Source organism: Erpetoichthys calabaricus, chromosome 7 (genome assembly GCF_900747795.2).
Source record: "Erpetoichthys calabaricus chromosome 7, fErpCal1.3, whole genome shotgun sequence".
Lineage (NCBI taxonomy): Eukaryota > Metazoa > Chordata > Cladistia > Polypteriformes > Polypteridae > Erpetoichthys > Erpetoichthys calabaricus.
This window is the reverse complement of record NC_041400.2, coordinates 29,991,581-30,018,454: the sequence shown is the minus strand read 5'-3', so window position 1 is coordinate 30,018,454 and position 26,874 is coordinate 29,991,581. Positions and strand designations below refer to the sequence as shown.

Below are 26,874 nucleotides of genomic sequence, written 5' to 3'. Positions count from 1 at the left end.
AAATAAGGAAATTATTTTTGGTAACATAAAACTAAAATCTGGAAACTGCTATAAAGAGCTTTATATTTATTACCTACCATTTTCACAAGATTTTTGCTGATTGCATTTTTTGCTTTTGGCCTATTTATTCCAACTACCACGATTCCTACAAGAAACAAAAGAAAGAATAGGTATGACTGACTAATCACAGTGAAGTATGGTCCCATGATAAATTAGCCTTTAATGGCTTAAAATTAGCTCACATAGCCACTAATATTTCCACTGCTGCAACAATTTACTGGAAAATTAGTGCAATTTGCTCAACTAAAATGTCAATTTAAAGAACATTTTTCACAGTGAATGCCAGTAGCAAGGAATACGTAACAAACATTTTACCAATGTGTTCTGTGGTGGGAACAGGTTAAAAAAATGCAATAAATAAAAAAATAAGTAAATAAAAGCCAACTCATTTCCTTGTATCAGGATGAGTATTGATATTTCAGCAAAGCATAAGGGAAGCATTCTATATAGACCTCTCTGCTGTTTCTTTGTCTACTGAGCATATATACTGTACTTGATAAAAGTTAAAACAATATGGTAGACTGAAAAAAGAACCACTTATTCAGGACATAATTGAGTTTATCACACTTGGTAACCAGACATTTTCTGTTATGGAGAATGTTTTATTTTGAACATTTATAAACCATTATGGCCTAGTTATGCTGGGTTCAGCCAAGCTATTTTTTACAGTTGGCTTTCCTTGAAGTGTGCAATGTACTAACACCAGTTACAGAGTACTACTTAATACTACAAGTTTACTTTTATAGATATAGTACATTTTAATACTCAACAGCTTGATCCCAAATATACAAAATGGTCTTATGTGTTCAGCAATCCTCTGGGTCTTAACTACAAACTGATTTGGTAACATCTGTTCAACAACGGCAAACTATTGAACAAAAGATGTAGCTCACATTCTCCAAAGCTGCCTTAAAATGCACTTAATTTGAAGAAAGTATATACTTGCCTCAATGTTTAATGGCAAAAAACACTCAGGCGGCATTATGACCAGAAACATCATGGAATGCCAAATAGTCAGAAGAGTAAACCAAAAACGGAACATGATTCTTCCAAAACGTTTGTCACTATAGAGACAATGTGCTCTATTGTATATAAATGATTCCGTGAGGGGGACTTAGGGGTCGCATATAGGAGTTTTTGTCTGGTGTCTACAAAAAATACAAATAAACTTGACCTGGCTGCTGCTGATCCCAAAATCATTCCTAGGCTGTGCCAGATTTAAATCCAAGAACAGGTTTAATAACCAGCTCCAGGTCAGAAACTCAAGGAGGGCAAAAGTAGGAGTACAGCAAGTGGTAAATTTTTGAAAGGCCAGGAAAAAGGTATATCAAAGAGACAAAATGAAATTGAGAACGAGAGAGATAGAAGGGATCAGTACCTTTACAAGATGACTCAGTGGGACAACGGGGTTTGCTTTGTTGTTTACTTGTACATTGCATTGTGACCTATAGTTATAGTTAGCTCTATTGTTGGCATGGAGTTAGACAGTTTGACATCTGTGGCAGAGCGACGGGCGCTCAGCAGGCTCCTATCAATTATGGAAAATCCACTGCATCCACCAAACAGTGTCATCTCTAGGCAGAGGAGCAAATGTTAACATTTAACATTATACAAAGTTATTGTCTGTTTTTACCTGCATTATTATCAATCTTTAATTTAATATTGTTTTTTTTATCAGTAAGGTGCTGCTGGAGTAAGTGAATTTCCCCTTGGGATTAATAAAGTATCTATCTATCTATCTATCTATCTATCTAGTTAGTTAACCCTGTCTGTGTGCTTACATTTTCTTTAAAAAAATAAATAAATACAGCTTTTCTTAAAATATGTCTCCTTGCCATAATTCTGCATTTGGGGATGTCTCGATCCAGTATTTACAATTACTGTACTGCACATCGAATGTTAAAGCAATAGCTGACACAAACTGTGATAATATTACCATGTATAATGGTGTATAGATATTAACAGTAAGAACTTTAATATGTAAATAGACCTTTTTTAATATGTTTAATAAAATCCTGGAGAAATCAACTAAATGAAACAAATGAGCAGGCAGCGCAGCAACCTGGTTAATTGATAAGAAATACAGGATCATTTAGGAACATTTCTTTGATATGGACAAAAATAAAAATTCTCAAAACAAGTTAAAACAAAATAAGCCAAAATTATTAATGTACAAAAATATTACAAATTATACTTTCCAAAGTTATATTGATAATATTGAGGTGATAATTACTATATTTTATTGATATACATATATATACACACACACTTGAGTGCATCTGTGTGAAGACCCCAAAATACATTGCTCCTCAAGCTAAAGTTTTACTGATTTCAAACTCATTAACAGTAAACAGAAGCCCCAAACCTGAAGTGCACTAAAATGATAAGGACTGTATATCCTCTCTTAGGCTGCATACAAATAATACAGTTTGTGTTTTCTTCAAACTAAGCCTATTTCTAAAGGTAATAATGCACTTAAAAACAAAACTTACAGTTCATTTAATATTTTTAAATCCTGTTTTTCATTGTGTCATCAGTGAATTCGGAAACTTACTAAAACTGAAATTGCATTGAAAGTTAAAAAAATTAAGGAAAGTGGTATGAACAGATATAATGCGGGAAATACTATCTATCTATCTGTATTGGCCATTACTGTTCCATTGCTAGAGTGAAGTACACAAGCTCTCATCAAGAAGGAGAGAGAGATATTTACAGATTACCATGGGAAATATTATTCACAGTAAGAAATGCACTAATCTCATCTGATGAGGATATAATATAGTACACTGAATATTATACCAACTATGGTAAAAAAAAAAAATAATAATAAAGGCAGTTGGCAGTCTCTCTGATCTCCAACCTTTATACCAAACGGCCCACAAGGAGTTCTGGAACCCATGATGTTACACACAAATAATTGCTAACTACTCATAACTACTCTATGAGTTTTACACATAGATAAAAAAAAATGTAGATAGATTAAGAATACACACAAGTATAAACCACAACATAAACAATATCATAGAGTCTCACAATGCTACTCTGTATGAAACATCTGTGAGTAAAGCTCCAGAGTTTTCAATTACAGGTCATGACAGCTACTCTTATAAAAACTTACAGCAAAGTGCACTCCATTATGGTTTTCCAAACAACATGTCTGCTATCAAAAATTGGTGATTATGTCTTTCTGGGACGCAGACATTGCCTTCCACTAAAGGACTGAGAAGGTTGATAATTAAAGTTGGATGGATATGAAACAAATGAAAGAGGGTGTAAATTATTCAAAACCAGAAATAACAAAATGGAGTACTTGGGCACATGGTATAAGCAAAAAACTGAACAAAACTGAGTAAAATTAATGGCTGGTGCCCATCTTCATGATATAAAATGCATGTTAACATCCCACATTTAAAAGAAACATTAATACCAGAATGTCCCAGGGTAGCATATTGTCTCCTGTACTGTTCACATTATATACAAACAAGCGCCAGATAAGCTAGTAGAACGAGTCACATCCTACAAATACTTTGGGGTGGAGATTGATAACCAGTTACAAATCAATGAAAATACTTTGGAAACATCTAAAAACTATAGAAAAAAAGCTTATTTTCTTGCATAGATTTAAAAACTTTAGTGAGCTGCCTCACTCACCATATGTTTTTATTTACTCTTCTGCAAAGAGAAAGATCAGATTGGCTTAATCTGTGTCTTTGGCATCATGCATGCCCAAGACAAAAATCAAACTCCAGTGCCATATTAAAGCACAGAGTAGGGACACTGGAGTGGAACAAAAATCAGTGCAATAAGAGCTTTAGGAGGATCTGGTTCTTAATAAATTCCATCAAATCCTCAACAATCAGGCACACCCATTACAATGTAAATTTTAGCTCTGTGGCATTAAACAGATTCTGTGTCATGTTCATCATATTCCAAGCACATTTAGCCTTTCTGAGATATCACTGGTTGGCACCTGAAACACTGCAAATATTCCAAGGTGGCAAACAAAATCTAGAATTTCTGATGAAAGCTAAAAAAGATTAAAAACTTTATTGTGACAAATGAAATAAAAAAATAAATGATTTTAATCAATAGTTAAATTTTATAAGATGAAACATTCAAGAATAACTCTCAAGAGTAAACACAACAGGCAAAAGAGCTTTCATATCTCTCGTCTTTGAGAACTGATTCAAAAATTGACCTTAATTTCATTAGGATGTACCCATGGAGGTTTTTCCAAACACCTTTGATGTTTTTTTTATATTTATTAAGAGTTTACTGACCTCACTCAAATTGTGCAACTATAATGCAAATGCCGTCTTTAACTGTTCCACTCTAATTGTTGAGCTATACTAGCTGATGAAGACTGATACAGAATTTAATATAAATTCATTTTCATTACATGAAGTATTTTCACATACATCAATGCACTGTTTTCAGAGATCTGTGCAGAAACACTCTAGGAAACATTTAAAGCACATTTAAGGGGCCAAAACATTTTATACAATTTGCATAAAAATAAATTACAAGTAAAAGGGTATCAAAATTAAGCTTTTTGACCATAATAGCATCAAAGCAACTAATTATTATGCTACATCATTTCCATTAAGAACATTAAAGCTAATATGATTTTAGCTCAGAAAATTGATGCAAAATTTAATATAGTTGGCACAAAGAAATATAGCAAACATATTTAAGAAAACTGCAAGATTTTATACACATTGGACTGTATAAACAGTGAGGCACTTGCCAAAGCTGTCCCCAGGTAAAATAAAAATGTCACAGCTTAATGCAATGTGCGTGGATGGGCTCAATAAATCATTGAAACGCTCTGAAATGTAAGATGCTATAAATTCCTTACACAGTGAGAAAACCACAGACCCAGATGGTTACTCAATGGAATCTTAAAAAAAAAAAAAAAAAAAGATGTTAAATTAGCTCAGTTAATATTAGCTAGGTTTAAGGAAGCTAGACAAGATAACATATTGCAAAACACACTTCACCAGGTATCACTTTCTGTTTTTTCCAATAAACAAAAAAATGATTCATCCTACAGACCAATTTTCATCCTGAACAATAATGTCAACAGTCTGACATGTTTTAACAAACTGTAGACAAACTGCACTTTTCTATAACATCACAAGATCAAATGGATTAGTTAAATATTGTAACATATATTAACTGCAGTATTTGCAGTATTCCTTCTATTTTTAAATGAAGAAAAAGTTTTTGATACCAGTCATCTTAGACATCTGTTCAATGTACTATGCAAACTTGGGTTTGGACAAACACAGGAAATAATCAGGGGAAACATTTTGCCCCATAAAATACAAGGACAGGGGCAAAAATTAACCCAAAGGTAAACATAATATTTGTAATAATTTAGCTTTTATTACCCAAAACACACTAAAATTCAGTTTTTACACAGTGATTTAATCTAATGTCACTTTTATATTTAAATTTCTCCCCTTCCCATCTTTACAATGCTGTCATTCTCAAAATGGACTGCTGCGTTGTACTACTTGCTACTGCAACACCTGCTAAAAACATGAACAACAATAACACCACCATCAGCACATTACTCAGAACTATTAAAAAAGACCTATCTACCAACCACAGAAGCCCTGAAGATACATTAACTCAAAACAGAAATGCATGCTTATAAAATATTTCTACCATATTACTAGGGCTGGACAGTTGTGTATTATTTGCGATTATGACAGCCACAATATACTAATCATGGAAACAATTGTTATATTTCATTTAGTACTCCCCCAGTTATAGACCACTGTAAGCAGCGAACATGTGTATAGTGATCAAGCACAAACACATTTACTAGCTGTTAAGGCACTGGCAAATCATATGCAGTCACTTTACAGAACTTACTATATGCTAAATCAGGGGTGGGCAATGTCAGTCCTGGAGGGGCCACAGTGGTTGCAAGTTTTTGTTCAAACCTAGTTGCTTAATTGAAAGGTAATCCTTCTCAAACTTAGCCCTTATTTAATTTTATGGCTTGTTAGTCTGCAATGTTAGGTTCTTATATTGTAGATTTTTTCCTTTCCAATGATATCATCCAAATTATTTGAAGCCTAAAATGGATACTTTTCAGTCTGTCACATTTTTCTCTTTTATTAAACCAAATAGTGAATGATGAATCCACACAGGTGTAAATGCAATCAAGTTAAAAGGAGAACGACTGGCTCCTTTGTCATTTGCATCTTATTGATAATAAGGTACCATTAAAAACAAAAAATGCAGCTGTTTAAGACTGAAATAAGCTATTAAGGGTGGAGAACCTTAACAAGACAGACCACTACAATAAAGCATCAAAATGTTACTTGAGAAATGAGCAACAATTTATCTCTCTTTAAGAAACTGGGTTAGAACAAAAACTTGCAGCCACTGCAGCCCTCCAGGATCGATGCTGCCCAACCATGTGTTAAATGCTAAATGCATTTTAAGACTCCAAACCACATCCTTTAAAATGTTAAATAGATTTATGTTCTGTTTGAAGTAGCTTAGGTATTCTCAGAGAATATGGACACCACTGCTCATGGACTAAGCGTGTCTGGCAGCAGCATGTAACAATGCATTACTAACTAAATTCTTTTTGAGCTTGCTATGCACATTGTTACAATTAATGTGCTTACATGTATGTACAACAAAACTATCAAGCAGTGCTCACTCTAACTTCTTAATCTTATGTTACTGTAACATTTGTTTTCTAGAGCAGAAATCCAATATAATATTTCCATATTTACCTTCCCCCCCCCATTTTATATTTTTTGAAATGGTGAGTGGTGTTGATGGCTGGCTTTTCAAAAGAAACATTTTAAAGGAAAAAGGAAAAATTTTATGCAAATTTTATTAACAGTGTTATATCTATAATTTACCATACTAAAAACTGACAAATTTTATAACAAATAGCCAATATCTTTATTGTAAAAAAGGAATCATTATTAAAAACTACATTTTTAATTTTCCAACTAATCCAGAATTTAACAATTTCAAATTAACAATTTAAGTGGTTTCCTGTAGAAATGGAGGTTCTGCTATATATACTGTGAAACAAGAATGAAATGTATGCAGTTGGCAAAACAAGGTGCACATTTCATTGTTCTCTTAACTGAAATAATTAATTGCATTTATAATATTGAAGGTAATCATCATCAATTATTAAATTTTGTCATTTTCGTAGACTTATATGTATTTCAAGGCCTAACAGGCTTTTTCACACAGCAGTGCCAATATTGTTATTAAGTTCATTAAAACAAAAAACATTCAGCTTTCCGGCCCCAAATGACCAAGTTTCACATGTCTGCATATAGTGTGGAGAATGATTGTTAATCTGTCCAGTGATGGTTTAAGAATGGGTCAATTTAAGTTAGCAAGCAGTCTGGAACCTTATATCCATGATTCAAATAGTGTGATCTACATACCACCGGAGATCAACAATCATGAATAAAGCCGTTCACAAAGTCACATTCCTCATATCATAGAGGAGTTCTAATTTGCTCAGATATGTCACGCTGTCATAAAGATATTAATTTAAAACTCCCAGGCTACTGCCTGACAACCAAACTAGATCCAAAACTATCACCATTAATCACACCAGCTGACTTTTTCGCTAATGGCAAGTATAATGCTTCATTAACTTTGTATTGTGTAGGCAGGAGTAAATTCACAATGAGCGAAAAGAATTAATGAACACAAATAAGAACTTTATAATGCATAAAAGGAACAAGTATACACACCTCCTTAACTACTTTTTACACACTGGCATCAATGCTCATTTCCAACACCATTCTACATTACTGTAATGATTTTAATAAGAGGACTGCTGTATATACCATACCAGAGGTCCTTATGTGCAGCCCTGAAGGGAAACAGTGGCTACTGGTTTTCATTCTAACCCAATTTATCAATTTAAAACTAATTATTGCTGCTTAGGCAAAAAACTCAAGCAACACATTTGTGCTTCATTTTAGTTACCTAACATTTTAAGATTCTGATTCCTTAATTGCTTCTTTTATTGTTAAGTAGTTGCATGCACTATTTCTAAATGGTTGCTTTAAATGGTTCTCAAGTTCAGTACTCGGAGTCCATTGTGGATGCAGGTTTTGATCCCAAGTAACTTCTGCTGTTAAACAGTCTGCCATCTTAATTATTCTGAGCTGTTATTTCTTGGTTTTTATAAGTTTTAGGGTCAATTTAAATAGATAACCGGGTTTTAGTGGAATGTACCAAGCATTATACATGTAAAATGAGGATAAATGTTTTTAATCTTGATTTTTAAGATTTTCATCACCATCACAAAAAATTCTACTTTGTTTTTAAAGCCATTCTGGTTATTTAACCAATGTTACTTATGAGCATGCAAGATATAAGTACAGTAGATGCAGTCTTGCAGGTTGTCTTCTCATGGTGTATCCTATGCTGCTTGTTTTTTGTCATTGCTCTATTAATTTTAATCTAACAAAGTCCAAGGAACAACAATCTGAACTGAAAAATGTCAAAAAGTTAATCATTTAAAACACTGGCAAGAATACCAATGTTCTTCATTTCTTATAAATGTAAAAATATCATACTTATGTGTTTTTCTGATTGCAGAGAATGAGAAGAACAAAAAACACTAGTGAAACAAACAATGAGATCAGCTGGAGGTACAATGAGTTACTGATACTGAAATTAGTTGGAGCAAAAACTTTCAGCCACAGAGGTTGCCAAGGACTGAACTAGAGAAAAATGTACCTAATGTGGTCCCACTTACAACAGTGTGTGCTCATCACAGAGTATGTGGTTTAAAAAATTATTTGGAAAGAAACAGAAAAGCTAAAAATGAAGAAATGGCAAGTATTAATCTGACCCAGTTTACAAATCACTTGGAAGATACTCTCGGAAAAAAGAAATATCTACAGTATAAACATTATTTGAAGAGGTAGACTGAAAGCAACCGAGTTGTAGAAAGAACCTGCAGCCACAGCAGCCTTGAACCAAAATAACATTTTTTTACTTCAATGCTGACCCACCTACTGTACCCCTGTTCACTTGCAATGAGAGCTCACTCACTTCTGGTAAATCAGTCTGTTTGTAGTCCAACCTTCACAAGATTCTACATGTCTTTCTTTTACGTTTACTTTAATATCAACCTGGAAAGCCCATCTCTAACCACAGTAATCCTTTAATTCCATTTAGCTGGTGACATGTGCCACATCTGTTGCATCAGACTATTGGCCGTTATACATCCATCTGAAACACATTGAGTACCACAGACTTAAGCAATATTCGGATAGAATTAGATTTAAACCAGAAGGTGTAATTTAAGTCATGTCCTAATCGCTCATGTCAATAACTTTAAGGACTTTGACATCCCACTGTACACTACTGATTAGATATTTGATAGCCGTTTAAAAGTAGATTGAACATGCAGTACATAAATAATAGACCACTTCTCATGTGCAATTGAGATTGCAATGTTACTTTATGTAAATGGAGGTTACAAAAACAAACAGTGGCTTTAAACCAAACCAAAAAGTCAAAATTACAGCACAACAACTCTGTTATCGATACTAAAACCTTTACAAGGTACAGTAGATGTGAACAAATTTGTTGGTATTGTATGCCTCCTGAAAAGTGATTAAATGAAAACAATTGTCCCATGTACACTTGCATACATTTGATATGTGTTTGAGTAAAGCAAAGTAAGTGTGAAAAGAGATGAAGTATTGCTTATTCTGCACAAATATTCTAAAATGACCTGGACACATTTGCTGGTACCTCTAGAAAAGATCATATATAATTGGATTAGAGTGATTTTTCAAATTAGTTGCTTTCATTACAGTAATTAGTCTCACACATCTCCAATCGTGCAGTCATTCAGCCTATTTAAATGGAGAAAATAAATCACTCTGTTGTTTTGTATCATTGTGTCCCACACTGAACAAAGAAGACAGTAGTCTGAGGTGATCAGAAAGAAAATTACAAAGCATTTTAAAGGCAAAGGCTATGAGATCATCTCCAACCAGCTTGATGTTCCTGTGACAACTGCAGCATATATTAAAGACATTTAAGGTCCATAGGACCGTAGCTAACTTCCCTGAACGTGGCCACAAGAGGAAAATCATCCCCAAAATGGGCAGGACGATTGCGAGAAAGGATGACAAAAAGCCAAGAACAACTTCCAAAGAGATACAAGCTGAACTCCAAGGTCAGGGTCCATCAGTGTCTGATCTCACCATATATCACTTTTTGAGTGACAGCGGGCTGAAAGGAAAAAGATCCATGAGAACTCCACTGTTTGGGGAAAAAAGCTAAATTGTAATGTGCTAAAATGCATATTGACAAGGTACAATGCTTCTGGAAGAATGTCCTTTGGATATGAGGCAAAACTGGAGCTTTTTGGAAAGTTGCATCAGCTGTATGTCCACAGACAAAAAAAATGAAGCTTTCAAAGATAACACCATACCTGCTGTAAAACAAAGACTACGTTATGTTTTGGGGCTGCTTTGCCACGACTAGCATGTGGTGCATTGAGTCTGTGCAGGGAACAATAAAATCTCAAGACTATTAAGACATTGTGGAGCAAAACGTATTGGCCAGTGTTAGAAAGTTCTGTCTCAATCATAGGTCATGGATTCTCCAACAGGATCAAAACACATAGCTAAAAGCCCCCGAGAATGGCTAGAAACAAAATATTGGAGTATTCTGGAGTAGCCTTAGATGAGCTTTAATTTGAATCCTGTGGAACATCTATTGAAAGGACTGAAACATTCAGTCAGGAGAAGGCACCTTCAAACCTGAACCTGCTGGAGCAGTCTGCTCAGGAAGAGTGGGCCAAAATACCTATCATCAGGGGCAGAAGTCTTATTGACAATTACAGTCACTGCCTCTAAAGGCTGTGCAACAAAATATTAAAGGTCCCATTATTCTTCCCTATGCCATTTTCATTTCTGTTGTTGTTTGAAATGTTCTTTTGAAGCAAAACTCTAAAGCAAAGTCTGATTTTTGTCAAATACAAAATGAACAATGATGGGTGCCAATTACTTTTGTCAGTTTCAAGCTATTTCAGGGACAATTGTGGGTTCTTTTTTCGGGGAGAGCTACCAACAAATTTGTCCATGCCCATGTGAGTGTAAGTAAATGTAGGAGTGAATCTTACATTGGGCTGACATGGTAAACCACCGTGGATGGCCCCTGCCTTCTCTTCAACCCATAGAAATATCGAATTACTGTATATTTAAAATGCAGTTACAAAATTTGGAGAAATGTTCCATAAAATAAGGTCTGCTAATAAAGGACTGATTAATAGCAAAAAAAAATCCTCACTAATATCATAATTCATAACAATGTGTCCTTTACACCAGCTATGTATACAAATGAACTCCAATTCTCAGCTCACACTGCATCAAATATGACTTGCTACTATGGGTCAATCTTGTTGGTCCTGTAAACAGACAACAAAAATCACATAATTTCACCTAACACTACCGAAAATATTGATTTAGTACCTAATTTGACAAAACAGAGATTCACAGCTTTATGGTGTTATATAATTTACCTATCTACCACTTTTCAATCAATGTGTACAAAAATGTCCATTTTCCAGATGACATGTGAAAAGATAGAAACCAGACAAAAAAAATACTCAACATTAAAAGACAATGAACAGGGTTAGACAGTATTTAGAATTTTATAAAAAAAAAAAAATGTAGCTTTAATTATAAAATTATAAAAAAAATCTAAGAATGACAGCATTCACACCACAGTATACAGTAATCCCTCCTCCATCGCGGGGGTTGTGTTCCAGAGCCACCCGCAAAATAAGAAAATCTGCGAAGTAGAAACCATAGACGAGCGTCTGTATCGTCTAGGTGTGCGAACAGCCCCCTGCTCACACCCCCTACGTCAGGATCAGAGAAAGTCAGCGCAAGAGAGAGATTGAGAAAAGTAAGTTGGGTAGCTTCTCAGCCATCTGCCAATAGCGTCCCTTGTATGAAATCAACTGGGCAAACCAACTGAGGAAGCACGTACCAGAAATTAAAAGACCCATTGTCCTCAGAAATCCGCGAACCAGCAAAAAATCCGCGATATATATTTAAATATGCTTACATATAAAATCCGCGATAGAGTGAAGCCGCGAAAGGCGAAGCGCGATATAGCGAGGGATCACTGTATATTCATTCTTACAGTAGCTCAGAGATTTCCTGAACTGCAAAAACCTCAACTGCTAAACATAGAGAAGATATAAAATAAAATGTTGACAGCTGAGTGGACTGCTAACAACCAGAAACAGCAAAATGTGGACAGATTAACTCAAAAATGAAAATGTACTTTGGGTGGATGAAGGCCATGAAATTCCCTTTCATTGCCATAACACAGTGTGCATCACCCTCTTTAGTTAAAAAAGGCTATTTATTACACTAGTAAAGTGTAATAAATACCACAACATGTACCAACTGCCAAAAGAACCACATACTGAAGTAAGAATTTCATGTAACCTCCACAAATTTAAAAAGGATGACCAAAGTCACAGTTGAAAAAAAGATGACAGAATAGAGCACCTATCATTTTATTTTTACGTTCAATTTCTGACCCTGGTCTATTTTCTTTTTGTCAAACCTATGATTTATATACCGCAGAAAAATATAAAATGTCAATCTGTATGTGTCACAACCTATGAGGACCAACATATGCTACAATTACATAGTTAATTTACTCGATAAATAAAAAATGATTATGACTAAGCAAAAGCGTGAGGAAAAAAACAGAGTTAGCAATATCTAAAACACACAGACCATGACACTGATGGCCACTGTTTAAACATTACATTGCAAGTAAGACTACTACCCTCAGGATAAGTGTGTTTGCAAAATGGATGGACTATTACAGAAAACGTACATTTCTGATCATAAAAGTGGAACCAGCTGTTGCTATCATTCAATACAAAACACTACAAATAAGACCTAGTGCCAAAGAAAATCGCACAACACAATACTAGTGTAGTATTTTATATATATATATATATATATATATATATATATATATCCATCCATCCATTCTCTTCCGCTTATCCGAGGTCGGGTCGCGGGGGCAGCAGCTTGAGCAGAGATGCCCAGACTTCCCTCTCCCAGGCCACTTCTTCTAGCTCTTCCGGGAGAATCCCGAGGCGTTCCCAGGCCAGCCGGGAGACATAGTCACTCCAGCGTGTCCTGGGTCTTCCCCGGGGCCTCCTCCCGGTTGGACGTGCCCGGAACACCTCCCCAGGGAGGCGTCCAGGAGGCATCCTGATCAGATGCCCGAGCCACCTCATCTGACTCCTCTCGATGCGGAGGAGCAGCGGCTCTACTGAGCCCCTCCCGGATGACTGAGCTTCCCACCCTATCTTTAAGGGAGAGCCCAGACACCCTGCGGAGGAAACTCATATCAGCCGCTTGTATTCGCGATCTCGTTCTTTCGGTCACTACCCATAGCTCATGACCATAGGTGAGGGTAGGAACATAGATCGACCGGTAAATTGAGAGCTTTGCCTTATGGCTCAGCTCCTTTTTTCACCACGACAGACCGATGCAGAGCCCCGCATCACTGCGGACGCCGCACCGATCCGCCTGTCGATCTCACGCTCCATTCTTCCCTCACTCGTGAACAAGACCCCGAGATACTTGAACTCCTCCACTTGAGGCAGGATCTCGCTCCCAACCCTGAGAGGGCACTCCACCCTTCTCCGGCTGAGGACCATGGTCTCGGATTTGGAGGTGCTGATTCCCATCCCAGCCGCTTCACACTCAGCTGCGAACCGATCCAGAGAGAGCTGAAGATCACGGCCTGATGAAGCAAACAGGACAACATCATCTGCAAAAAGGCAGTGACCCAATCCTGAGTCCACCAAACCGGACCCCCTCAACACCCTGGCTGCGCCTAGAAATTCTGTCCATAAAAGTTATAGATATATATATATATATATATATATATAATGAAAATATAAAAAGTAACTTTAAGCGGAGGTAAAACTCATAACAAAAATCCCTCCAATGTAAATCTGCTATGAGCTTAAAGGCAGCAATCCTTACCATTCTATTAAATGCTGATTATTTTAATTATAATGTCTTAACTAATAAACAGCACTCTCTGTATTATTATTATTTGTAATACTATACAATCTGTATATGTAACAGATTTCAAAGTCCAAAATGTTTTTTGTTTATTGCTGCTTTATCTACTCTAAAATCCCTCAAATTAAAATAAATGCAAAGAGATGAACTGATGTAATATACAGTACTATGCAAAAAGCAAAGGCTGTTCATTCTTATTAAGTCACTCAGATTTCTCTCAGAAAACTGTACTGTAAAGAAACTCATTCACATGTAAAAGGATGAGCCCATCGAATTATTACTTTTTAGGACAAGCTTGTTTGGTAGTAAATGCCAACTTTTATACGGTAAAACAACTTGTACAAAAACTGCATATGACAACTCACATAAATAAATGCTTGCCTTTAAGATAAAAATGTTTCAGCCATCAAAATGACTTGCCATATATTTTAGGCACAGGAGAGGGAGCTGTATAGAATTAAATTATGATGCATGAATAACTTGAAAGGCACTACCAACATGAATATAAACATCCGTCTGTTCTCTGCACCTCTATCTAACCTGCTAAACTCACCGAGTCCAACTTAGGATCATGGGGAAAAGAACCCATATCCTGCATCACTGGCACAAGGCAGTGGCCAAATATGAAACACCCCATCAAAGGCAACACTCACCTATATATCCATTTGTAACTCATAATTTTGAATTATCTGCCTAACACAGCTTTTTGGGACATGGGAAGACACAACCCTTCTTCTTGTTTATATGTATTTTTTTGGGGGAGACGATTGATCAATAGATATTTGTCCCCAAGGAATAATTAATATTAGAAATAGCAAAATATAACACATAACAAAGGGAGCATAACATACTGTACATAAAGCAATATACCAGAGATTTCAAACCAATTCCCAGAGGGCAACAGCAGCTGCAAGATATCACTGAAGGCAATTTTCTTAATTAGAAGTCAACTGCTACAAATAGATAATCATTTTCAGATGAATTTTAGTTCATACACTTAAGATTTTTAAAACCCTTAATTGCTTCTTTTACTCTTAAATAGTCACAGAGTCTGTTCCTTTTCTATTAAAAATTGGCAAATAACAAGGCTCCAAAATTAAACTTGGTCTCACTGATACCTATGTGTGTTCATCATAAAGTATACACTTCAATAACACTTTAAAAGAAATAAGTTGAAATGGATGTAACTGTACTAATCTACTGTACTTCAGCATAATTCACAGCATGTCCAATATGACAGATTGAGAGCTAATATATAAAAATAAATAACATTTCGCATTTACAGAAGGGGTTAGCTAACAGAGAAATTTGCTGGATCAAAAATCTGCACCCACAGAAAATCTCACAGAAAAAAGCCAACAGCCCCTATCATACATAATGTACATGGACAGCAACACTGAGGCTTTTAATAAAGTGCACTACAATCACACTAGAAACTGCACTTTGTGTTTCTTAATATCTGATCTCTTGATGCCTACTAAGAACATGCTTGGTTGACAGGAAGGACTTTAGTTTTTTGCTTTACCTTGGTAAAGAATGCTAGCTTGAATATAAAAAATGGCATTTATTCTTTGTAGTTAGGTATTGTTAAAAAATGAATTAAGAAAACTTTGGTTATTGAGATGCAAAAATTTGAAACTGCTCTACAAAAGATGATCATATTAAAGGGGTCAAACTAAAATAAGAAATTTTCTTTAATTGGGATATGTTTTTGCCTCCACCAAGTAGGCCGCTCCTGTGTAGTGTTATTAAGTCACAGCATTTTCCATATAACTAAATCTAGCATGGGCAAGGGAATATGAACTGGAAAATGGATTTAGGTTTTTGATTTGATACACTGTTTTAATCCCCGGATAATGATAAATGAAACAATAATACTTCTTCCAATACCCTTAAGACCAAGTAAGTAAGCAAGAAAACCATCTGCCAATACAAGACTACAATTCAAATACAATTGCAATTAAAAAAAATAAAATAAAAAAAAACTCTTCCTTCTGTAAACAAAACATCTTTCCATACGACTTACAACTGTGATGACAACAGGCCATTCAGCCTAATGAGCTCACCTATCCTATTTACCTTGACTGATCAAAATAACATCATATCAATATATGAAGCACCCTCAAGTCCTACTCTCCTCCACACTACTTGGTAATGTACTCCATGTATCTTTGGTTCCTCATGTGAATGTTCTCATGTGTTCAAAAGAAAGAAAGAAAGAAAGATAGATACTTTATTAATCCCAAGGGGAAATTCATATACTCCAGCAGCAGCATTCTGATACAAAAAACAATATTAAAGATTGATAATAATGCAGGTAAAAACAGACAATAACTATGTATAATGTTAATGTTTACCCCCCCCCCCCCCCCCCAGGTGGAATTGAAAATTCCCCTTACTTTGAAATTACCCTTAATGTGTCCCTTTAAACAGTGTTCTTGTTTAAAAATTAACTTTACCAAATCCCTGCATAATTTTAAACACGTCAGTCATGTTATCGCTTAATTTCAGATTCAACTCCTTCAATTTCTCCTCAGAGCACATACCTCTCTCAGTCCCAAAGCCAGCCTAGTTGCTCTCCTCTGGACTTTCTCTGACACTGCTACATCTTCATTTGCAATATGTAGACTAAACCTATACACAGTGTTCCACCTGATTATATCACTTAATCCTAATCCCCCTTGACTTGTACTCCAGACACTGTGATTATAGACATAACAACCTATTAGCTTTCTTGATCACATCTGCACACTATGTTGATGTAGACAGTGACGAGTCCATTATAACCCTTAGATCCTTCTCATAAGGCATACTTTTCAAGTTTGAGACCTCCCATTGCATTATCAAATCTAACATTTCAACTTCTGACATGTGATATTTTACATTAAATTTCATCTCTCACAAATCTGCCCAAGCCTGTATGCGGTCCAGGTAGTAATCTAGATAATTCTGCATGATTTGCCCTTCTACCTTGTTTGGTATCATCTACGAACCTAACTAGCAGGTTATATATATATATATATATATATATATATATATATATACATACATACAGTAGATCATTTATATTGAAAGGAGCAGTGGCCCCACAACCAATCTTCTTTTAACATTACCATATTCTGAAAAAGCTCCCCTCACCATGACCCTCTGCTCCTTGTGCTTGAGCCAATTTTGCACCACACCATGTCTTGAATTCCCACATTTTAGTTTGATCACTAACTTTTCACGTGGTACCCTATCAGAAGTCTCCTAAAAACAGAGTTAACAGGACTGGTAACAATCCTTCCTGTTTTCTTTATATTAGGAGTGTGTAGTTCTGGTCCTGGAGGTCCTCACTGGCTACATGATTTTATTTGAACCATTTTCTTAACTTATAAATCTTATCATTAAAATCCTTGTTTAATCATGAGACATTTTAGTTTTCTGACTGATGCCTCAGAATTAATAAACGAGGCTTTCCTATCTCTTTGAACTACAGAAAGATATTTAGTGAACAACAATCTTTTGCATTTCTACCTTTCTCTGTTTCATTTTTAATTGCTTTCAAAGAATTTTAAGTTACAAGTAAAAATACAGGCAAAAATTAAATAGTTGTTATTGTCACCTATATGTGTGTTCTTCATTAAGCTTTTTTTTGTGGGGTAAAAAAAAAAAAAAACAACAATAAGAAAAATTTAGACTGTATAATTCCAAACCTCCGAAGCTACATGAAGCGGAATATCTGCAAGTTTCATACACCAAAAGCTAAACTCTGCAGGCTACCCACTCCACATTTTTATTGTCTCTTCATTATTTTTGGAGCTATATCAATATAATCTGCAGCAGCTATAGAATGTCTTCTAAATATGTGATTATTTACTGTCATTAAAATTGTAAGAGGGATGTGGGATAACAAGAGGAGATGGCTGAAACAGTCAATGGCCATTATTTCCTTTGCTGAAGGCAAAACTGTTGAAATATTTCTCTCATGTATCCAAGCTAGGATACACTATTTGCATAGCCATTTTTCAGTTCAATAAATATATTTCCAAGAGATGGTGTCATGTTTAAGTTTCATCAGTATTCCTGAACATGTTACAACTGTATGTGTAGAATAGATCAATAAGTTAATGCATGCAATATCTGGGGGGAAAAGTATTATGCATGAACTCAACAGCAACAATTAATGCACTATCTACACTGCAGTGAAATCAGTGAAAACAACGTGGGAGTGTGGCTTATTTTTTGTCTGACACAGAACCCTCAGGTTTCTGAACCTCACTGTTTTAATTCAAAAGAAAAAAAACAGTCAAACAATAATTACGTAGCGTCTGTAGTAAAAAGCAGAGTATTTTAAAAAGATTACTACTTTCATCAAATACTGCAAAACGTATGCTTGTCTTGATATAGAAAAAGTACAATTCCATTATATTCTACAAAGATAGCAAGGGGGAAGAGAACCACAACAAAAACAGAACAAACTCTTGTTTATGTTATGAACAAGGATGTTGTAATATATTATTCCCCTACTCCATCTTGCCAGTGTGAATTGCAGATACTGTACAAGCTCATTTTAAGTGGCTATTATTTTTTACTATTCAAAAACAAAACTGTACAGATGTAACAAAAAACACAACAATAAAAACAGTTCACAAAATGAATATAAAGATGGATGTCTTCAGCATTTACCCATTCTCAGCAATTTTATTTACAAATCCCTGCCTGCAATAACTAGCTTTTATAACTTGAGATAAGGAAATAACAAAGGAACAATAGATTTACCTCACTAGAACTAAAACAGACTGTGTTAAGATACAATGGATAATATACTGCTTGGACTCCAATATTATCTTTATAATAAATATTCAATTAAACACAGACATTTGATACTCTGGGATAAACAGATGATCACAAATCCATGGTGATCAATTATAATTATTAATGGCTGCTGAATTTAAAATATTTTCAGGTTACGGACAGTGCAGCACATACACACAACTGCAAATCTCAAAAATGTGGTTCTCAACTTTAGATTAGGTTAGTTAAACTTTATTAATCCCAAGGGCAATTTTAGATGTATTCATCAGCAGAAACATAGAAAACAAGGATACTGACTCAAAGGACAAATAATACAGGCAATCAATCGATAAAATAAACAAATGTGTATTAGGGTATTGTTTACTGCATTTCAGACATGAACAACATGTCTGAATGAATAAGACAAACAGAAACTTCAATCCGCATATTTTTTGCCCCCAAAAAAAAAAAACTCAATTTCTGTGAACCACCTTATATACCGATTACACTGAAAGAAGTTCCGTCTTTCTGACAGGCAGGGCTACAAGTCCTTCTCAAAGGACAGTGACATGCACATTAGCATCTCCTACTAGCAATCAGCAAGAACTTTGACAAACAAAAGTCAAATCAATAGGTCAGACTTATGGATTACACTTTACAATGTGGTCATGTCATTAGCTTAAAGAATATAGCTTTCAAATTAAACAGAAAAAAATCCCTTCTAATTATGTTTTCAACATACAGAAATTGAAACCAGTACCACAAAGTGTGCATGCCAAGGCATTAAAATTCTAGAAAGCATCAACTACATATATAAGTAAACAGAATATAGATGTTATCAATTTCTGCACCAAGCCAACTAAACATGCAATTTTTCACAATACCCTAAAGAAGGGGTACTTAACTCTAGTCCTGGAGGACCACATTGGCTGCAGGATTTTGCTTTAACCAAGTTATTTATAACTCATTTATCCATAACTAATATTTACTTTGGGCGGGGGGGATTTAGTTCTAGTTAACTCATTTGTAAGGACTCAGAATCGTTTATTGCCTGTCTTAGTTAACCTGCCATCATTTCATAATAAGGTGCAAATGACAAAGGGATCACTAGCTCCCCAGCTAAGGAGCTTTCATTTAAACTTGTGTATATGCACCACTAAGTATCTTGTGGTAACACAATATTTTGGAATAAATAAGACGAGAATGGAAAGGCAAAGAGGTACAAATCTGTTCCAGACAAATAAACATATGGATGACATTCTCAGAAAACAACAACTCTACAATGTGTAGATTTGTCATGGAAGAATGAAAGCACAAACAAACCACATAATTAAAGTTTCATTATCTGCTAGGTCTTGCTTGGAATTACAAAACTGGTTAGAATAAAAATCTGCACCCACTGCCAGCCTTCAGGACTGGATCTGAGTACCCCTTACCTAAAGCAAAACAGTTGGCGCCTTTAAATTTGTAGCCACTTATTTACCAAAACGTCCAGAAAAAAATTCAACCAAATGCATATACATATCATGGGTGTTGCTAGATGCTTAATGGTTAAATTTAAAAATGTACTCCATGTCCATCTTAAATGAACAAGGAGAAACACTTTTAAATTAGGTTAGCATACATATAGTAAGATGGTGGACCATATACGCATACACTTTATGCTGCACTACTCTGGGCAAATTCACTCCTAGAATGCCAAAGGAGCTCCTGGTTTTCATTTCAGCCAGCCTGATGATCAGAAATGTACATCGCTATAAAATGCAGGAATATATGGAATTACTGGAATATAAAAATAAAAATAGAAATCAAATCATTGCTTAAACTAAGCGTGATTGGCAACTTTGCTTTTAAATAACTTACTAGCACACATTTGTTTTGTTGCGTCTTACGCTTTTCATCAGTAACACATTCACCTGTTTAATAAGGAAAACGTGCAAACTAATGTGAAGGTAAAGTCCGAAACTGCTCCTGTCATTCGCATCACAAGTACTAAGCCATTGGAAAGACGCGAGGTGGGGGCTGTGGTGTTATAAATAAATGTAAACAGCAAAAGTTCACTATAATACGGAGAACGACAGAACCCATCCTGTTAGATTGTCTGAACACGATGATAATACCGTGCAGGATCTGAGAACCTCAAAGAACCTGCTCATTGAAAGACTGGCGGCAACGAAAATCTGCAGTTACGGCGGCAGTCCACGGCCGACTTTGTCCACCACTGGTAGCATTTCAAGAAAGGGAATCTCAATGGATTACGTTTCCTCTTCCTGATAAATAATAATAAATTTACGGCAATGTCACATTCGCCATGCTGTGTTAGAATATGCGCTGCCCCTGCGCAAGGTCACATTTGGAAGGCCTTCTGGTGCGTTTTGTATAACCTCCCCACCAGCCCATTTACGTCAGTCAATTCACACCCCCATCTCTTCCCATGATCTTGAAGCACCATTACACCCTCCATAATATGATGATACCGGACTACTGCACAGGCGGTGGAGCGTACCTGAGTCCTCTCCATCCAGATACCTAACGCTCAGGTCGTCTCCACCGCTGTGTTTGGCCTCGGAGCTGGTAGAGTTGTAGCGGCGCCCCGCTCCGCATTCAACCACGCAGCCTGTTAGAAGACAATGCTGTTTTGCTTGTGCACGAAGCGCTGTCTGCACCATGACAGCAGACGGCCGTAGCACATTTACATATGGACAAAAACATAGCGCAGACCAATACGGCCGCAAGAACGACCCGCAACCAGCCAAATGCGCCATGCTACTGTGCGCGCCGCTGTTTGTTTATGCGGACTTTGAACTCTGACCCGTGATGACGTGGGGCGCCCGCGCGTTCTGCGTCTGAGCACGGAGTGCAATGGAATCGCAGGAGGTGGCGTGTGTTGTGGGTAAAGAAGGAAAGCGTGAAGCTGTAGAAGAGGACGAAACCCGCCGTTTCGAGTTGCCACGCCTCTTTAAATAATGCTAACACGTTATGAGTAATATTAGTTATCATTAATATGTTACCGAAGTAATGAGAGGAAGTGCATGTGTGGGGTATAAGTGTGTCCATCAAAGATTGCCTCCAAGCTTGTGCCCCCCGACTTATCAGATAAGAGGGTTTGATCCCACCGCGACCTGACCAGAATTCGAAAATGGGACGGAGCGTAATTAGCGCTGCAGGCGTGGAGCGAAGACTTGGATTTTCCACCGTTGTTAGTGCCAGTCCTGACAAGGTGATCGCTTTAATCCATAGAAAATACAGCATTTGCTGTTGTGAAACCACTCTCTTCTATGAGTGATTTTTATATAGGAAACACAAAATTATTAGAAAATGTAATAATGTCCATATAAGGAGATGTGTAATGACCTCAAGATTCATTTTCGGACTGCAAAATTTAATAGTAATGACCGAAAAACTGTGTAGATAACCCTAAATAAATTGTAAAGTCAAAGAAGCCACTTGTAGAATTACACGTAAAACGCAAACTAAACCTGGCCAAATTTAAACAGTTTTGTGCTAATGAAAAAAGTTTTCTATTTATATATTTATACCATATATTTTGCGTGAAAATTAAAATTCTTTGGATTAATACTACCTTTAAAGAACTTAACCACTAGTTGTGTTATGTGAAGATTAACAAATCTAGAGAATAGTATAAAGTGCAGTGAAAAAGTGTTTTGCTGTCATCCTGATTTCCTCATTTTGTGCTCATTCATAACACTTGTTTTTGCCATCCAAACAAATGTATGATACAAAAGACAACCCAGTTTTTAAATGATCATTTGATTTATTGAAAGAAAAAAGTTCACCAATGCCAACGTCACCCATGTGAAAAAGTCAGCCGGTGAAGTAAGTTTAAATGATAATGGATTTAAATTGGACTAGACACACCCAAGTTTGGTTACTGCAAGCTGCACTGAATTTAAATATCATTTAAAATCAACCTTTCCAGCAATGTGATGTTGGCAGCAGCACACCATGCATCAGTCAAAAGAAATTCCAGAAGTCCTGAGAAAGAAAGTTATTGAAATAATCAGGAAAGAGTTACAAAGCGTTCTCTAAAACCCTGGGACTACAGCAAACCACTGTGAGAGCCATCATCTCCAAATGGAGCAAACTTGGAACAGTGGTAAATCTGCCCAGGATTGGCTGGCCTAGCAAAATTACTCCAAGAGCACATGGAAAACTCATCTAGGAAATTACAGATGAACATCTAATGAACTACCAGCCTCTCTCACTTTAGTTGATGTCAGCGTTCATGATTCCTTTAGAAAGACACTGGCAATTAATGGTAACTGTGGGAGAGCTGCAAGATGAAAACCACTGCTAAACAAAAGGAATATAAAGCCTTGCCTAACATTTGGCAAAAACACCTCGGTCACCCTCAAACTGTTTGTAATAAGGTTCTGTGGACTGATGAGTGAAAAGTGGAACTCTTTTATAAGACATGGGTCCTGTAACACATGACAGTTTTCCATAGTAAGCACATCGTGCTCACTGTGAGACCTGGTCGTGGTAGTGTGATGGTGTGAGGATGCTTTGCTGCTTCAGAACTGGGTGACTTGCCATAATGGAGGGAAGCAGGAATTCAACTCTCGACCAAAAAGTACTGAAGGAGAATGTTTTGTCAACTGTGATCTGAAGCTCAAGAACAATTGGGTTATGCAGCAGGACAACAACTGAAATCAGAAGAGCAAGTCCACGTCTGAATGGCTAAAAATGGTGATTGGGAGATTTCATATAAACAAAGCTAAATGGACCAACAGTCATCTACTGTTCATTTAATTTAAAATTGAACTTCAATGGTGTGTTTGGATTCAGCGGGTTGGAAAATGGATGGATGGATGGTATTTATATTCATTAAGGAAGCCGAAAAACAAGGTAAAGATGACAAATGATATATGTAAAAAATTTAATGCAACAGGATTATGTTTGGTTGGTGAAGGACTTTATTGTACATTGTCTTACGATTAGTTTTTTGAGTAACAGTAAATATACAAATAGAAAGTAAAGAAGAAAGGGGAAAAGAAAAAATCTTGGGCTCTCAGCGGTATATTCCAAAGACATGCATAGGTTAGGTGAGAATTTAACTTTAGCCTTTTGTGGGAGTTTATGAGTGATTGGTGCCCTCATCTAGGCTTCTTTTCTGTCTTGCACCTACTGCTTTGGTATAGGTGCCAGCGTCCGAAATTGTGAACGGGATACTCAACTTAGAAAATAGATGGATACATCTTAATTGCCTCAGTCATTTTGTCTCAACACATTTATCTATGGCTATGTTTAGGTTTAGCATACGCTATCAATCAAGCATTTGGACACATCCAGAAATGTAAAGGTTTTTGCAAGAGATTGCTACCCTTATATCAAGTTACTATTAAATTGATTTTAAAATAGCCAAGAGTAGTTTTTCTAATGGTTATTACTACTTGAAATGACTGTTTTTTCAATTTATTATTCATTTATGACAGCAAAGCTCCATTCTCAGCAGCCATTCCTTCAGTGTCTTAATGGTAAACTCCCTCAGCTTATCTCTTTTTTTGGTTTTTTTTTGGCAGAATGAACATTATTCTAATGTGACAGATTGCCAAGAAACTGAAGATTTCTATCTATCTATCTATTTCATACAAAGGTGTATATTATTGTCTTGAGAGAAGAGTACAAACTTGATCTGACCAGGATAGAGAAAGAAGGAAAAGCTAAGATAGACAATTGAATAAGAGGAAAAGGACATCAGAGTATGTAGTGTGAGAAACAAACACCTTGCAGGTCCTCAGTTGGCTTTTTCCTTGAATACACCCCAAATTACCAAGAACACCGTGACTCTTTGTCAGGTATCAATTACAAACTTGGTAAGATGAGTGACTGGTTCTTCTTGAAATAAGCTGTATTTGCTTATTTTTGTCTGGTTATATATTTTGAAATATTTCTTCATTATGAGAGACTTGAAGAAAAACACATGGAGAGCGGTTGTTGTTTAGCCTGGCGTGAATCACTATGGCCAAATCCATCCATCCAACCCCCTCCCCACTCATAGCAGTGTAGGATCGTGGGGTTCATTGTTCATTTGTATGTGTAAATTCTTTAGTTATTATAAAACCACTATAGGGGTGAAAAGGAGAGGAAAAAAATCATACTGCCCTAATATGAAAAACAGTCAGAGGCAAACTGGACTTTGTCAGGTATCAATTACAAACTTGGTAAGATGAGTGACTGGTTCTTCTCGAAATAAGCTGTATTTGCTTATTTTTGTCTGGTTATATATTTTGAAATATTTCTTCATTATGAGAGACTTGAAGAAAAACACATGGAGAGCGGTTGTTGTTTAGCCTGGCGTGAATCACTATGGCCAAATCCATCCATCCAACCCCCTCCCCACTCATAGCAGTGTAGGATCGTGGGGTTCATTGTTCATTTGTATGTGTAAATTCTTTAGTTATTATAAAACCACTATAGGGGTGAAAAGGAGAGGAAAAAAATCATACTGCCCTAATATGAAAAACAGTCAGAGGCAAACTGGAACACTTCATTACCAAAATGATGATGAACAAGAACTGAAAATCCATCCATCCATTATTCCATACCTGTATTATCCAGTTAAGGGTCAGTGGGGATTCAGCCCACAGGGCACAAACTAACCTTGCATGGGTCACTAGTCCATTGAAGACCACACTTGTGCAGACTCCAGGCCTATTAAGTGTCAACAATTGATGTAACATGTACATCTTCAGAATGCAGGAGGAAAACCTGCATGCACACAGACAGCAATCATATACAAGACACAAATCCAGGATCCTCAAGGTGTGAGGCAGCAGTGCTAACACTGTTTCATCTGTTACCTAAAATATTCAGTATTCCTTATCCCATAAGAAAGAACATGGCATTCCAGGTTATGTAATTGGAGTGGCAGTTGTTTATTTCACTTAGCAGTAGCATATAAAAGATAGAACACTGTAGCACCAACAGTCAGACTCGTTTTAATTTGCCTGTTGCTGTGTGCTTTTCTGGCTAAAGCAGACATAACATTCTGTCCAGCCTCAGTTTCTAAGTGACTAATGTGGACACTTTTTGTGACTGAAGACAGAGAAGAAAATTAAAATTAGTCAAAACCTTTTATTAATACATACCAGGCAAGGGTAAAATGTCAGAGAAACACAGTCCTAGGACACCGCGCTTCATCTGCCTCGAGCGCAGATGTCCTTGTTCTTTTATACCTTTCTAATCTCCTGATCGTTGACCACGTAAGCAAAAAATAGCATCCTGACTCATTGTACTTTTCCAATTTTGTAAAGTCATTACCCTAAAGGTATATTTTCTTGTCACATACATCATCAAAAGAAACTTCTAGAAAGTATACATGCTTTTTGTCACGCACGCCAAACACAAACAAGTTTCATCACTCTGTCCTATTTTCTATACACACATACATTTTGTTCAATTACATCTTTTTATGTTTTCACACTCCTCCCTTTTTGAACAAAAATGATGTGGGCCTATATAATTCTATCTTGAAATGGTTGATGAAGGGGAAGGGGGATAGGAAGTGGAAGAAGCTATACGAGACATGCGCTCCTCATGTAGCATATATGCCCTTTCCATAGAGGCGGTAAAGTACTTAGATATTATATAGCGAACCAAAGGAATAATACAACAACCAACCAGGAGGAGGAGAGAAAATGTCACAACCAAAGAAATGAAAACAGATCTTATCCATTGTCCCCAGGATCCGAAGGAGGATGTAAACCACTGATCCCAAGGATTTGCAATGCCAGAATTAGTGGAAAGTTCATTAGAGAGAGCAGTGAGGCCTGCCAATGCACGAGTTATTGATCCATCTGGCGTGGTATTATTTGGAATATATGTACAACAAGCATCACCAAACATAGCACAGACACCTCCCTTTTCCGCAAGTAACATGTCCAAGGCTAGACGATTTTGCCAAGTC

At 36.3% G+C, this 26,874-nt stretch overlaps 1 protein-coding gene across 1 annotated transcript in view; it reads right to left on the bottom strand.

Moving 5' to 3' along the window:
• The window catches only part of auh (AU RNA binding protein/enoyl-CoA hydratase), a 208,128-nt gene extending 186,374 nt beyond the window's left edge, over positions 1-21,754 (bottom strand). Inside the window, exons 1-2 of the mRNA XM_028804872.2 lie at positions 21,451-21,754; positions 78-145 (exon numbers count right to left, since the gene is read on the bottom strand). Coding sequence (XP_028660705.1) covers positions 78-145; positions 21,451-21,709 — 327 coding nt within the window. The 5' untranslated portion in view covers positions 21,710-21,754. The remainder of the gene's footprint in view (positions 1-77; positions 146-21,450) is intronic.
• Between the last annotated feature and the right edge of the window lie 5,120 nt (positions 21,755-26,874).